This window comes from Carcharodon carcharias, chromosome 3, assembly GCF_017639515.1.
Source record: "Carcharodon carcharias isolate sCarCar2 chromosome 3, sCarCar2.pri, whole genome shotgun sequence".
Lineage (NCBI taxonomy): Eukaryota > Metazoa > Chordata > Chondrichthyes > Lamniformes > Lamnidae > Carcharodon > Carcharodon carcharias.
The window spans coordinates 230,415,627-230,428,606 of record NC_054469.1 but is presented as its reverse complement, the minus strand read 5'-3'; the positions used below and the strand labels follow the sequence as shown (position 1 = coordinate 230,428,606).

The 12,980-nt window shown below is 41.4% G+C and overlaps 2 protein-coding genes across 17 annotated transcripts in view; one reads left to right on the top strand and one right to left on the bottom strand.

Moving 5' to 3' along the window:
- The window catches only part of LOC121275825 (LYR motif-containing protein 4), a 247,122-nt gene extending 238,135 nt beyond the window's left edge, over nt 1–8,987 (bottom strand). For all 4 annotated transcript variants that reach the window (XM_041183497.1, XM_041183498.1, XM_041183499.1 and 1 more), the window contains exon 1: nt 8,846–8,987. In XM_041183497.1, coding sequence (XP_041039431.1) covers nt 8,846–8,931 — 86 coding nt within the window. In that variant the 5' untranslated portion in view covers nt 8,932–8,987. The remainder of the gene's footprint in view (nt 1–8,845) is intronic.
- Nucleotides 8,988–9,073: 86 nt separating this feature from the next.
- Nucleotides 9,074–12,980, top strand: part of fars2 (phenylalanyl-tRNA synthetase 2, mitochondrial) — a 509,243-nt gene continuing 505,336 nt past the window's right edge. For 8 of the 13 annotated variants that reach the window (XM_041183488.1, XM_041183486.1, XM_041183489.1 and 5 more), the window contains exons 1-2: nt 11,349–11,769; nt 11,886–11,921. In XM_041183488.1, coding sequence (XP_041039422.1) covers nt 11,572–11,769; nt 11,886–11,921 — 234 coding nt within the window. In that variant the 5' untranslated portion in view covers nt 11,349–11,571. Of the gene's footprint in view, nt 9,233–11,348; nt 11,770–11,885; nt 11,922–12,980 lie in introns of those variants that run through there. The other 5 variants (XM_041183490.1, XM_041183493.1, XM_041183494.1 and 2 more) reach the window with 2 other exon arrangements.

Here is a 12,980-nt window from a genome sequence, read left to right as displayed (position 1 = left end):
TTTCAAATTCCAAATATTAATAATCAACAATGCCACTTATTTCTACCTCCGCAACACTGACCACTTCAATCTCATGATTTTGCTACTTCTAGACTGGACTTCTTCAATACCCTCATTGTGAAGCCCAGAGCTAAAAACTTTAGTGCTCATATCTTGCCCTGCACTGGTTCCATCTCCCTCATCTGGAAATTCTTTTAAAGCCTTGCCTGACCCAACAAGACTAAACTCTGACATTCCCTCCTTAAATCCTTCTGGCTTACTACTTTGCTCTTTACCTCAAACTTCCTTACACACTATTTGTTCAACTGTGATGTTAGACACCTCTCCTGGATCTTCCACAATTGCTTTTCTCTGCTTATATAAATATTAAAAGATATTGAGATATGGGATCAGGTTTTGCTGGAGTGAGACATCTCATGGCATGTCTCATTATTTAGACTTGTTCAAGCATATTTAGATTTTTACATTTTTACACTGCTGAAAGTTAGAGCTGATGACGCACTGAGGTTTAAATTACATTTGGAACCTTGGTGAACTATAATTAAGGAGATTTGTCCTAAAGAGATTTAAAGATTTAAAAAAAAGAGGAAGCACTGAGAGCAAGGGTGAATGACAGCAGGCGAATTCAATACCAAAACAGTTGAAGAAATGAAGAAAAGGAAAGAAAAATTAGATTGAGGGAGGTTAAAGACCAAAAGGAAAAATCAGAATGTTTTTGGCACTTTAAAAACATTCTAAAACAATTCACAATCTTAAGGAATGAGACTCCTCACTTATAATTGTTAACTTTCTTGGCATGAGAGGTTGGTCATTACCAATTATCATTAAAAAGCTGTTTAGTAAATACCAAACTTAACTTTCTGTTAACTTTGGTCTGTCCGCAAGCATTACCCAGACCTCCCTGTCGCTTGCCATTTCAACACTCCACCCTGCTCTCATGCCCACATGTCCATCCTTGGCTTGCTGCATTGTTCCAGTGAAGCTCAACGCAAACTGGAGGAACAGCACCTCATCTTCCGACTAGGCACTTTACAGCCTTCCGGACTGAATATTGAGTTCAACAATTTTAGATCATGAACTCTCTCCTCCATCCCCATCCCGATTCCCCCCCCGGCCCCTTTTCTCCAATAATTTATATAGATTTTTCTTTTCCCACCTATTTCCATTATTTTTAAATGTATTTCTATCCATTGTTTTATCTCTACCTTTTAGCCTTTTTTGATTCCTTCACCTCACCCCCACCAGGGCTATCTGTACCTTGCTTGTCCTGTTTCCTACCCTTAATTAGCACATTCCTTAGATAATATCACCACCTTCAACACCTCTTTGTCCTTTTGTCTGTGACATCTTTTGGTTATCTCCACCTATCACTGGCCCTCTATCCAGCTCTACTTATCCCACCCTCCCTTAAACCAGCTTATATTTCACCTCTCTTCCATATTTAGTTCTGTTGAAGGGTCATTCGGACTTGAAACGTTAACTGTGTTCCTCTCCGCTGATGCTGCCAGACCTGTTGAGTTTTTCCAGGTATTTTTGTTTTGGATTTCCAGCAACCGCAGTTTTTTGCTTTTAACTTTCTGTGTCAAGTTTAATGGCCAATTAATGTGCAAATGCAGGAACTTCATACTGCTTTCACAAAGCTAATGGAGAAGCGACGTAAATCAGCCAACAATTTGTGGCATTTCGCAATTCACAGATTTTTGCTTCCTCACTACAGGTTGCTGGATGATTTGTGTCTTAACAGTGTATGTCATTGAAAAGCTGTTAAATGGTCAGCAAGATCTGAGCCACTAACCTCGTTTTCTCAATAACTGGATTATTCCAAAATCTTGGGATCTTCAGTCTTTCTCCCTCTGTTACACTGCCCACTTCAATTTCATTGCCTTCATTACTTCTAGTTGGACTTGGTAATTCACATAACTGGGCTTTTGAATCTAAATATTTGCCCTCTACTAATTAAACCAGACATAGCTGTGACATGAGTGAGCACAGCATCCTTCTCCAACACCTTTTCTCTTTTTTCAAGCTGGGTAGGACTTCCCTTGCCACATTCCATTTTTATCTATCCAGTCATAGCCAGAAAATTACTTGCAATGGTTCCTCTTCCTGCTTCCTTCTCTGGATCTACCCTTGGTTCCCTTCTATTTCTTATCCATGTGTTGTCCCTTAGCGACATTATCTGAAAACACAACTTTTGAGTTCCACATGAGCATCATTGATGATGCTCAATTTGAGTTCCACATGTACATTGATGACACTCAACTCTATCTCCTCTCTCGACCAGTCCGCTGTTTCTGATTTGTCACATTGCTTGTCTGATGAGCAGGAATTTCCTCCAATACTGGAAAGACTGAAGTCATTGTCTTTGAATCATGCCACAAACTCCATTCCCTAGCACTGCTTCCATTTCTCTCTCCAGCTACTGTCCGAGGCTGAACCAGATCATTCGCAAACTGTGTCTTACTTTACCCCGAGATGAGCTTCCAACAACTTTTCTGCTCCATCACCAAGACCACCTACTTACATTTCTGGAACATAGTCCATCTCTGCCCTTGCCTCAATTTATCTGCTGCTGGAACTCTCATCCACCTCTTTGTTGCTCCTAGATTTGACAATTTTAACATTCCCCTGGCTGGTCTTCTACCTTCTATCCTCCATAAACTTAAGCTCATCCAAAGCTCAAACACCCTTATCCTAACTTGCAACAAGTTCCAATCACCCTCATTGAGCTTACTGACATACCTGGCTTCCTGCCCAGCAACATCTCAATTTTTAAAATCTCATAATTGTACTGAAATCCCTCCATGGCCTCTCCTGTTCTATCTCTGTAATCTTCTCCAGCTCTACAATTAAGATCTCCGTGCTCTGCCAGTGCTGGCCTCGTGTACCTCCAATTTTCATTGCTCTACCATTGATACCTTCAGCTACCTCAGCTTCAAGCTTTGGAATACCCTCCTTAAATCTCTACCTCTTTCTCCTTCTTCAAGATGTTTCTTAAAACCTAACCCTTTGACTAAGCATTTGGTGACCTTTCCTAGTCTCTCATTATATGGCATAGCATCATTTTTTATTTGATAACACTCCTGTGGACATGCCTGGGACATTTTCGATGTTAAGAACATAAAATCATAAGAAATAAGATTAGGAGCAGGCCATTCTGCCCTGCTTCGCCATTTAATAAGATTGTGACTAATCTTGTACCTTAACTCCATCTTTCTGCATTATTCCCATATCTCTCAAATCCTTTAATATCCAAAAACCTCGATGTCTGTCCTGAACACAGTAAATGACTGAGCATGTACAGCTGTATGGGCAGAGTATTACAAAAATTCACAGCCATTTGAGTAAAGAAATTTCTCATCTCAGTCCTAAATGTGTGACACCTTAATCTGAGGCTGAGACTCCTTGTTAAATCAGCAGATAAGGCTAGCTGCTACAAAATTAATAAAAAGACAAAACTAAAGGCTCTGTATCTAAATGTACATAGCATTCGAAACAAAACAGATGAACTGATAGCGCAAGTAAAAATAAGTACAATCTGATAGCCATTACAGAGACATGGCTACAGGATGACATAGATTGGGACCTGAATATTGAAGGGTTTGTGACATTTAGGAAGGACAGGAAGTTAGGAAAAGGTGGTGGGGTGGTTCAGTCAATTAATGACGGTATTAGCACATTAGAGGGGGGTAACCTAAATTCAGGAAACAGGATGTATAAGCAGTTTGGGTTGAGATGAGAAATTATTTAGGCAAAAAGACACTTGTGGGAGTGGTGTACAGGCTCCCTAATTATAACTACATGGTAGGACAGGGTATAAAAGAAGATATAATGCGAGCTTGTCAGAAAGATACAGCAAGAAATCAGATGGGCAAAAGTAGCATAGCTGAAGAGTTCACAGAATGTTTTCAGGATAGTTTCTTAGAACAGCACTTTCTGCAGCCAACCAGAGAGCAGGTTATACTAGACCTGGGATTGAGCAATGAGGTAGGATTAATTGATTACTTCATAGTGAAGGTAACCCTAGATATCAACGATCATAATATGATTGAATTTTATATTCATTTGAGGGAGAAATGACTGCATCCAAGATTAGTATTTCAAACTTAAAAAAGGACAATTATGAGGGCATGAAAGCAGAGCTAGCTAAAGTGAACTGGCAAATGAGGTTAAGGGATAGCTCAATAGAGGTTTAGTGGCAGACATTTAAAGGGATATTTCAGAATACGCAGCATATATACATTCCAATGATAAAGAAAAACTCCAAGGGGAGGGCCCACCATCCGTGGTTAACTAAAAAAGTTAAAGACAGTGTCAAACTTAAAGAAAAAGCATATAATTACGCAAAGATGGGTGGCAAGTCAGAAGGTTGGAAAGAATATAAAGAACAGCATGGAATGATAAGAAAGTTAATAAGGAGAGAAAATTAGGGCACGAAAGAAAGCTAACTAGTAATATGAGTTTCTATAGATAATTAAACAAGAAAAGAATTAACAAAGTGAGCGTTGGTCCTATAGAAAGTGCATCTAGGGAATTGATAATAGAAAGTAAGGAGATAGCAGGTGAATTAAACAGGTATTTTGCTGAGGTCTTCACTACAGAGGACACAAGTAACATCCTGGAAATAGCTCAGTCAGGAAATGGAAGCAAGGGAAGAACTCAGGAAAATTACAGTCACCAATGAATTGGTATTGAACAAATTGTTGGGGCTGCGGGCTGACAAATCCCCAGATTTGGATTGACTTCACCCCAAGGTCTTGAAAGAAGAGGCTAGTGAGATAGTTAATGCAATGGTTTTAATTTTCCAAAGCTGCCTAGATTTGGAGAAGGCTCCATTAGATTGGAAAATAGTAAATGTAACTCCTTTATTCAAAAAGAGAGGGAGACAGAAAACAGGAAACTACAGGCCAGTTAGCCTAACATCTGTCATAGGGAAAATGTTAGAAGCTATTATTAAAAATGTTACAGCAAGGCACTTAGAAAAATTTAAAGCAGAGTCAACATGGTTTTGTGAAAGGGAAATCATGCTTAACCAACTTATTGGAGTTTTTTGAAGGAGTCACATGTTCTGTGGATAAAGGGGAAGTGGTGGTTGTACTGTACTTCGATTTCCAGAAGGCATTTGATAAAGTGCCACATCAAAGGTTATTGTGGAAAATAAAAGCTCATAGTGAAGGGGGTAACATATTTGCATTGATAGAAGATTGGCTAGCTAAAAGGAAGCAGAGAGTTGGCAAAAATGGGTCTTTTTCTGGTTGGCAGAGTGTGATGAGTGGTGTGTCACAAGGATCAGTGCTGTGGCCTCAACTTTTTACAATTTATATAAATGATTTAGATGAAGGGATTGAAGGAATAGTTGCTACATTTGCTGACGACACAAAGATAGGTAGGAAAGTAAATTGTGAAGAGGACATGAGGAGGCTACAAAGTTGACATAGATAGGTTAATTGAGTGGGCAAAAGTTTGACAAATGGAGTATGATGTGGACAAATGTGAAATTGTTCATTTTGGCAGGAAGAATAAAAAAGAAGCTTATTATCTAAATGGTGAGAGATTGCAGAGCTCAGATTCAGAGGGAACTGGTGTCCTAGTACATGAATCACAAAAGGCTAGTATGTAGATATAACAAGTAATCAGGAAAGCTAATACAATATTATCATTTGAGAGGGAAATTGATTACAAAAGTAGGGAGATTATGCTTCAGTTGTACAGGACACCGGTGAGGTACTGTGTACAGTGTTGGTCTCCTTATTTAAGGAAAGATGTAAATGTATTAGCAGTGTAGTAGGTTTACTAGACTAATACAAGGAATGGGCAGGTTGTCTTTATGAGGAAAGGTTGAACAGGTTAGGCTTCTTTCCACTGGAATTCAGAAGAGTAAGAGGTGGCTTGATTGAAACCTTCTAAGATCCTGAGAGGTCTTGACAGGGTGGATGTGGAGAAGATATTCCCTCTTGTGGGGGAATCTAGAATTAAGGGTCACTGTTTAAAAATAAGGGGTCGTCCATTTAAGACAGAGATGTGGAGAAAATTTTTCTCTCCGAGGGTAGAGTGTCTTTGGAATTCTCTTCCTCAAAAGACAGTGGAAGCAGTCTCTTTGAATATCTTTAAGACAGAGCGAGACAGATTCTTGATTAACAAGGGGATGAAAGATTATCGGGGTTGGCAGGAATGTGGGGTTGAGGTTACAATCAGATCAGCCATGATTATTGAATGCAGAGCAGGCTTGAGGGGCTGAGTGGCCTACTCCTGCTCCTAATTCCTATGTACATATGTTTGTAAGTTGTTGTTGTCTGATTTGCCTTTTCAGCTAGGCAGGTGAGGCATCTGCATATTAAATGGTTTCAAGTAACTAGTGGGTATTATTCAGCAAGTGCGTGAGAAACTTCGGGTCCTTTTTTGTGACCTTAACAGGAAACTGAATTTTTTACTTTGCTTATGGAACCTTCAGCAATGCAGACAGATGTCAATTTCCAAATGCCAACAGCAGGCGGGAAAATCATGCTTTGGAAGTCAGTGGCACAAGATTTTTTAAAAAAACCACTATCCACAAGTGAGCTTCATGCGTTTACATTATTAAATCCACTACTCTTATCCTGTTAGCATCCTAACCTTTCATTTGGTTATTCATTTGGCACATTATTTCTGTTGCTGTCTATCTGCTCAAAAGCTCCCTCACCTTGCCTTTGACTTCAGTAAACCTTTAATCTCTCCTGTCATGGTCATCCATCTTGGCTCCCTCAAGATCAAGGTATGCAGTTGTCAGTAAATCTGGTGCACAGCTGGTTTAGCCATTCATAGGCAGATCTGGCTGGACACATCCTCTGGAAGCGGTGAGCAGTTTTGGCATGCACAATTCCAGATAACAAAGATAACCATTACCCTCAACAATGTGGCTTCATGTTTCCATTACCAAACAATTCAAAGTGATATGAGGAACCCACCAACTATTCTGACCTTCTGAAGAAGTGGAGTGGAGTTCTGAAGACTCAAACGGACTCGAAACATTAACTCTGTCTTTCTCTCCACAGATGCTGTCAGACCTGCTGAGTTTTTCCAGCAATTTTTGTTTTTGTTTCAGATTTCTAGCATCTGCAGTATTTTGCTTTTATCCAACTATTCAGCTGCTCTGCTGTTTACCCCCTTCTCCACTTCTCTATTAAGTAAATTACCCTCCAGGCTCCTTCCTGCCATAGTCCTAATCTTGTGTCATTCTCTAATTTCTCTCCCATCTCTTCTTGTGCCCTCTCCAAAATCAACTTCTCTGTAAGATCCACCTTATCTCCCTTGACCCCAATAACCAATAAACCGATCATTCAACTGCAATTCCTGGCCAATACACTGTAAATGGTTCCCTTCTCAGAAACTATCCCCTTCCCTTAAAAAGCTGTTATCACCCCCCTTTTAGAAAAGTTTCCTCAATCCCTGTCCTTACAAATTATCACCCAATTTCAAACCTCCTTTTCCTCTCCGAAGTCCTTGAACATATTATTACCTAATTAAGTCACACCCATCTTTCTAACATTGTATTGCTGCATCCTTCTGATCAGGTTTCTGCCTGTCACACTATTAAAACTGCCCTAATCAAAGTCACAAATGCTATATTCTGTGCCTGTGATGCATTTTCTCTCCTAATTCTCTTTACAGCCTTTCAAACAAATAACCACACCATCTTCCTCCAACATCTGTTTTCTGTTGTCCAGGTATTGTCCCCCATTTGTTTCACTCTTAGCATTACATTGGTAGCTGAAGCCTCTCGAGTAATTGCCTCTGTTCCTAACCCCAAGGGTTCATTCAGTGTCCCTCAAGGATCTCCCCTTAAGCCCCTGCATGTTGCTCCTTGGGTGATGTCACCCAAAGATATGGAGACAGATCCACATACAGGCAAACAACACTCACGTAATGCCTCTCCACTAACTCATTGCCATCAGACTGCTTGCGCGACATCCCATCTTGGGTGATTCGCAATTGCCTCCAGTTAAACATTAAGGGAAGTAATCATTTCAGCCTCCGGCTGAAACACCACCCTTATCGCTGAGCTTTTCACTCTCTCTACCAGCCATTATTAGGCTAAGCGAGGTTTGACCCCAAGCTGAACTACTGATGCTATATCTTTCTATGAAGACTGCTACCTTCCATCTTGCTATTTATTAACTGTTGCAATCCACATGCTGCAGAATAACTCATTCATGTAATGGAAGATGGCATGACTGGGTGACTCAACTCTTGATGTTTGCTTGCCTGGTCTCCTGTTTTCCATGCTCTATAAGTATTAATGCATCTAAACTATAACGCCTGTATCCTATTCCAGAGCAAGTCCCAGTCAACCATCACTCCTGTCCTTGCTGATCCACATTAAAACATCGACTACAGTTCACTGGCTGTAAAGCACACTTTGGGATGTTCAGCGGTCGTAAAGACACTACATAAGTGCAAGTCTTTCTTTTATTGACGTCCGGTCCTCAAACAGGTTCATTCGCATTCTTGGGTTGAAATTCCTACATGGCCTCACCTCTCCCTGTTTCTATAACCGCATCCAGCCCGAATCTCTCCCCGGCATTTGGTGCATCGTCCACCCACCCCTTTTAAAGCCCACCTCGCCGTTCCTAACATCTTGGGGGCGAGAAGTATTATCTTGCGCTTGATTAGAAGCTTTCTTAGGTCAAAATAGGTAAATCAAATAAATGCAAGTTGTTTGCTTGGCGGCGGCGGCGGCGGGGGGGGGGGGGGGGGGGGGGGTTGGGGAAGAGAGAGTGAAAAAAGAGAGTCACTTCCACTTGACGAAAAGTTTACGGTAGCTGACAACAACATTCCTTGACGGGGGGAAAAAAAAACGCGTTTTTACCTATAATTGTAACTGGAAAACTTCTTGCTCTCTTTCAACATCACCCTGTATAAGGACAACACCTGACGGCTGCTGGGTCCCGCCATCTTGCTTCGTCCGGTCTTGGGCGTGCAGGACCCCGGCTGCCCGGCGCGCCTGCCTGAAGTGGAACGTTGTGCGGGCAACGGCCGTTCCGTGGAACCCTCGACCGTTAGGGATTCAAAAAAAAAAGAGAGACCGTTCTGATTCCACCTCGCAGTGATCCCGCTGATCACGTTCCCGAGCACCCTTTTTTTTTCTCTCTCTCTCTCTCTCTTTCTACAGGCAAGTTAGCGTCGTACTGTCGACAATTTTGGGGGCGTCGGTTAAGGAAGGGACGCTGTCAGGTATTTTTTTGTTTGCAAAGAGGTGAGTGAGTGAGCTCGTTGAGAAGCTGCAGTTGCGGATGTTAAGAGGACGTGGGGCTAATTTTGCCCCTGGTGGGGTTAGGCAGAAAAGGAATAATTCCAAAAGGGTGCTCTGTCTAAGTTTTGTGCTGCAAAGCAAAAGAGACGCGCGTGTGGAGGAGCCATGTCTGCCTTGCTGCCTTGAGGGTTGCCACCCATTGCAAAGTTCCTCTTCGTTTGGGCAGCGCCAGTAATCAGCATTGAGACTTTGCCCTCACTTTATGTGCCAATAGTTTTGAGCGACCCATCTTTCATTGCCTTGGAAGTTCTTTCAGTTAACTATTGTTTTCTCACGGTTGTGTAATGCAGTAGTTTCTATATCCTCAGGGTAACCTGCATTTGAAATGATTGCTGTGCAAATGCAGATAGGATTCCCTTCAACGGGGCAGTAAACGGCTGGCTACAAATGGCTGACAATGGGCATGATCTCCCCCAAACTGTAAATGAAGTTTAATCTACCTTCATTGCCAAGCCACCTTGCCTGTACAATATCCACCATTATGCCACATAGCAGGCCATAAGACATAGGAGCACAAATTAGGCCATTCAGCCCATCGAGTCTGCTCCGCCATTCAGTCATGGCTGATAGGTTTCTCAACCCCATTCTCCCCATGTTTTGGGGTTCACTTTTAACTTTTCAAACTGGGACGACCCAAGATATATAGGGAGAAGTGTGAAACATGCAGAAATCTATCCGCTCCAAGCACCACAACAACCCAAGGGGATGATGTTTGAAATTAGTCATTAATGAGAGACAAGTTGCTAACACCTTTCACGTAATGAGTTCCACATTCCCTTACAGTAGTATTCAGAGATCAGAGTAGCAAGGGCAACAGCAGTTTGACAAGTTGTGTGTGTCGGGGTGAAGTACTGTAACAAAGTACTCTGATAGGGCTAACATTCACTTCTTACAAACAAGAATCCAGTAGCCTGAATTAAAAAAAAGCCTCTATCAAATCTCCACTTAACCTTCCCTTCTCGAAGGAGAACAGCCTCAGTTTCTCCAATTTGTCTTCATAACTGAAGTCCCTCATCCCTGGAACCATTCGCAATACCCCAGTTGAGAATGAACCAGCATTTTGTACAGGTGTATCATAACTTCCTTATGCCCTTATTTATTAAGTCTAGGATCCCATATGCTTTATTACCTGCTCTCTCAACCTGCCCTGCTATCTTCAATGATTTGTGCACATATATCCCCAGGTCCCTCTGCTCCTGCACCTTCTTTAGATTTGTACCCTTTGGTTTATATTGTTTCTCCCCGTTCTTCCTACCACTTCACCAATTAATCACACTTCTCTGCATTAAATTTCATCTGCCACTTGTCTGCCCATTCCACCAACCATTTTTTTATTCATTCATGGGATGTGGGCCTCATTGGCTGGGCCAGCATTTATTGCCCATCCCTAGTTGCCCTTGAGAAGATGGTGGTGAGCTGCCTTCTTGAACCACTGGAGTTCATGTGGTGTAGGTACACCCACAGTGCTGTTAGGAAGGGAGTTCCAGGATTTTGACCCAGCAACAGTGAAGGAACAGTGATATATCTAATCATTTATCCAAATCAGGATGGTGAGTGACTTGGAGAGGAAGTTCCAGGTGGTGGTGTTCCCATCTCTCTTCTGCCCTTGTTCTTCTAGATGGTAGTGATCATGGGTTTGGAAGGTGCTGTCTAGGGAGCCTTGGTGAATTCCTGCAGTGCACCTTGCAGATGATGCATGCTGTTGCTACTGTGTGCCGGTGGTGGGGGGAGTGAATGTTTGTGGATGTGGTGCCAATCAAGCAGGCTACTTTGTCCTGGATGGTGTCAAGCTTCTTGAGTTTTGTGGGCTGCGCTCATCCAGGCAAGTGGGGAGTATTCCATCATTCTCCTGACTTGTGCCTTGTAGATAGTGGACAGGCCTTGGAAAGTGAGGAGGTGAGTTACTCATCATAGGATTCCTAGCTCCTGACCTGCATATGTAGCCACAGTATTTTTATGGCTAGTCCAGTTTAGTTTCTGGTCAATGGTAACCCCCAGGATGTTGATAGTGGGGGATTCATAGACTTATAGAGGGTGACCGCACAGAAAAAGGCCCTTCGGCCCATCGAGTCTGTGCCGGTCAGACAAGTAGCTGACTATTCTAATCCCATTTTCTAGCACTAGGCCCATAGCTTTGTATACCATGGCATCGTAAGTACAGATCCAAGTACTTCTTAAATATTATGAAGGTTCAGTAATGGTAATGTCATTAAATGTTAGGGGGTGATGGTTAGATTCTCTCTTGTTGGAGATGGTCATTGCCTGACATTTGTTTGGTGCAAATGTTACTTGCCACTTGTCAGCCCAACCTGGATATTGTCCATGTCTTGCTACATTTGTACATAGACTGCTTCGGGACTTGTCAATGTCCTTTTACGTTTCACACTATCCTCCGCACTGTTCACAATACTTCCAAGTTTTGTGCCCTGGACAAAGTGTGGGTCATTAATATATGGCAAGAAGAGCCTGGTCCTTGTCAAGTAAGTTTTTATTAACATTTTTTAATGGGTAAAAAGTCAGTTTTTATATTGTGATGTTTTGTGCAGGTTGAAGAGTCTGATATATATATATAAAAACTGGTTATTTTCATCCTCAGGAAAGGATTTCTGCAATCAAAACAGGCACAAAAAAGGTATGTTTTTCACGTAATTTTATCCTCTTTATAATGATAAGGGGCACACATGGTAACTTGCCAAGAGGGTAAATATTCACTGCATTTTTTTGGAAAATGGCGCTACCAGTTGAAATTAAATAGCAGAATAAAACAATGGTCCAGCATTTCATTGAAATTATAGATTATATTACGGTACTATAGTACTTAGTTCTTGCTACTAGATGTTGCTCATCCATTTACAAAGCCTTTTTATGGAATCTTGTGCTAAGAATCAAGCGCTACCATGGTACAGAATTGAATAAATCTATTTATACTGCCTAATGATCTGAGGAATTGTGGAAATTATTGTATTTGGACAACACAATATGTAAACTTTTCAGTCCATCTGTAAGTTCTATCAGGTTATTGAGATTTGTAATGAATAATAATTTTGGTAAAATTTTATGCAAATGGACTGTAACATAGAAGTTGCAGATTTTTATAGAAATTACTTTGTGGTTTTTTTTAGTCTTGATTGCAGGCTCCCCCTAGTGACTCAGTGGGTAAATGTGATGTAATTCTGGATAAAACAGATGTAGTTGACAGGTTTATGGCCTTCTCTTTCTGAATTAATTGATTTCAGGCATGGAAGTGATATGATCAGAGTCCTGCAATTGGTTTCAGTGGTCTTGGGATGGGCAAAAATCAGTCAGGGTTTCCACTCATTATTATGTGACCCTAACTGCAATGTAGATATATGTGTGAAAATGAGATGAGAACAGAACCAGGCTTGACTGTGAAACACCTCTGGACATCAAATAGCCAGGTGACCCTCACAATTTGGGCTAATACATGTATAGCTTTATATTAGATGGATAGCATGTGCAGTGTTGTCAAATTGAAGCTCCTTGAGATTTTCTACCATAAAAGGTGCGATACAAATGCAAATCATTGTTGTTAAATCTGTAAAGTGGTACATGAAGTGTAAACCTAGCTCAGTGGTAGCACTCTCGCTACTGATTCAGAACATCATGGGTTCAAGCCTCACTTAGGAGCTTAAGCACTGATGCTAGGTTGATATTTGAGGAGTACTGCATC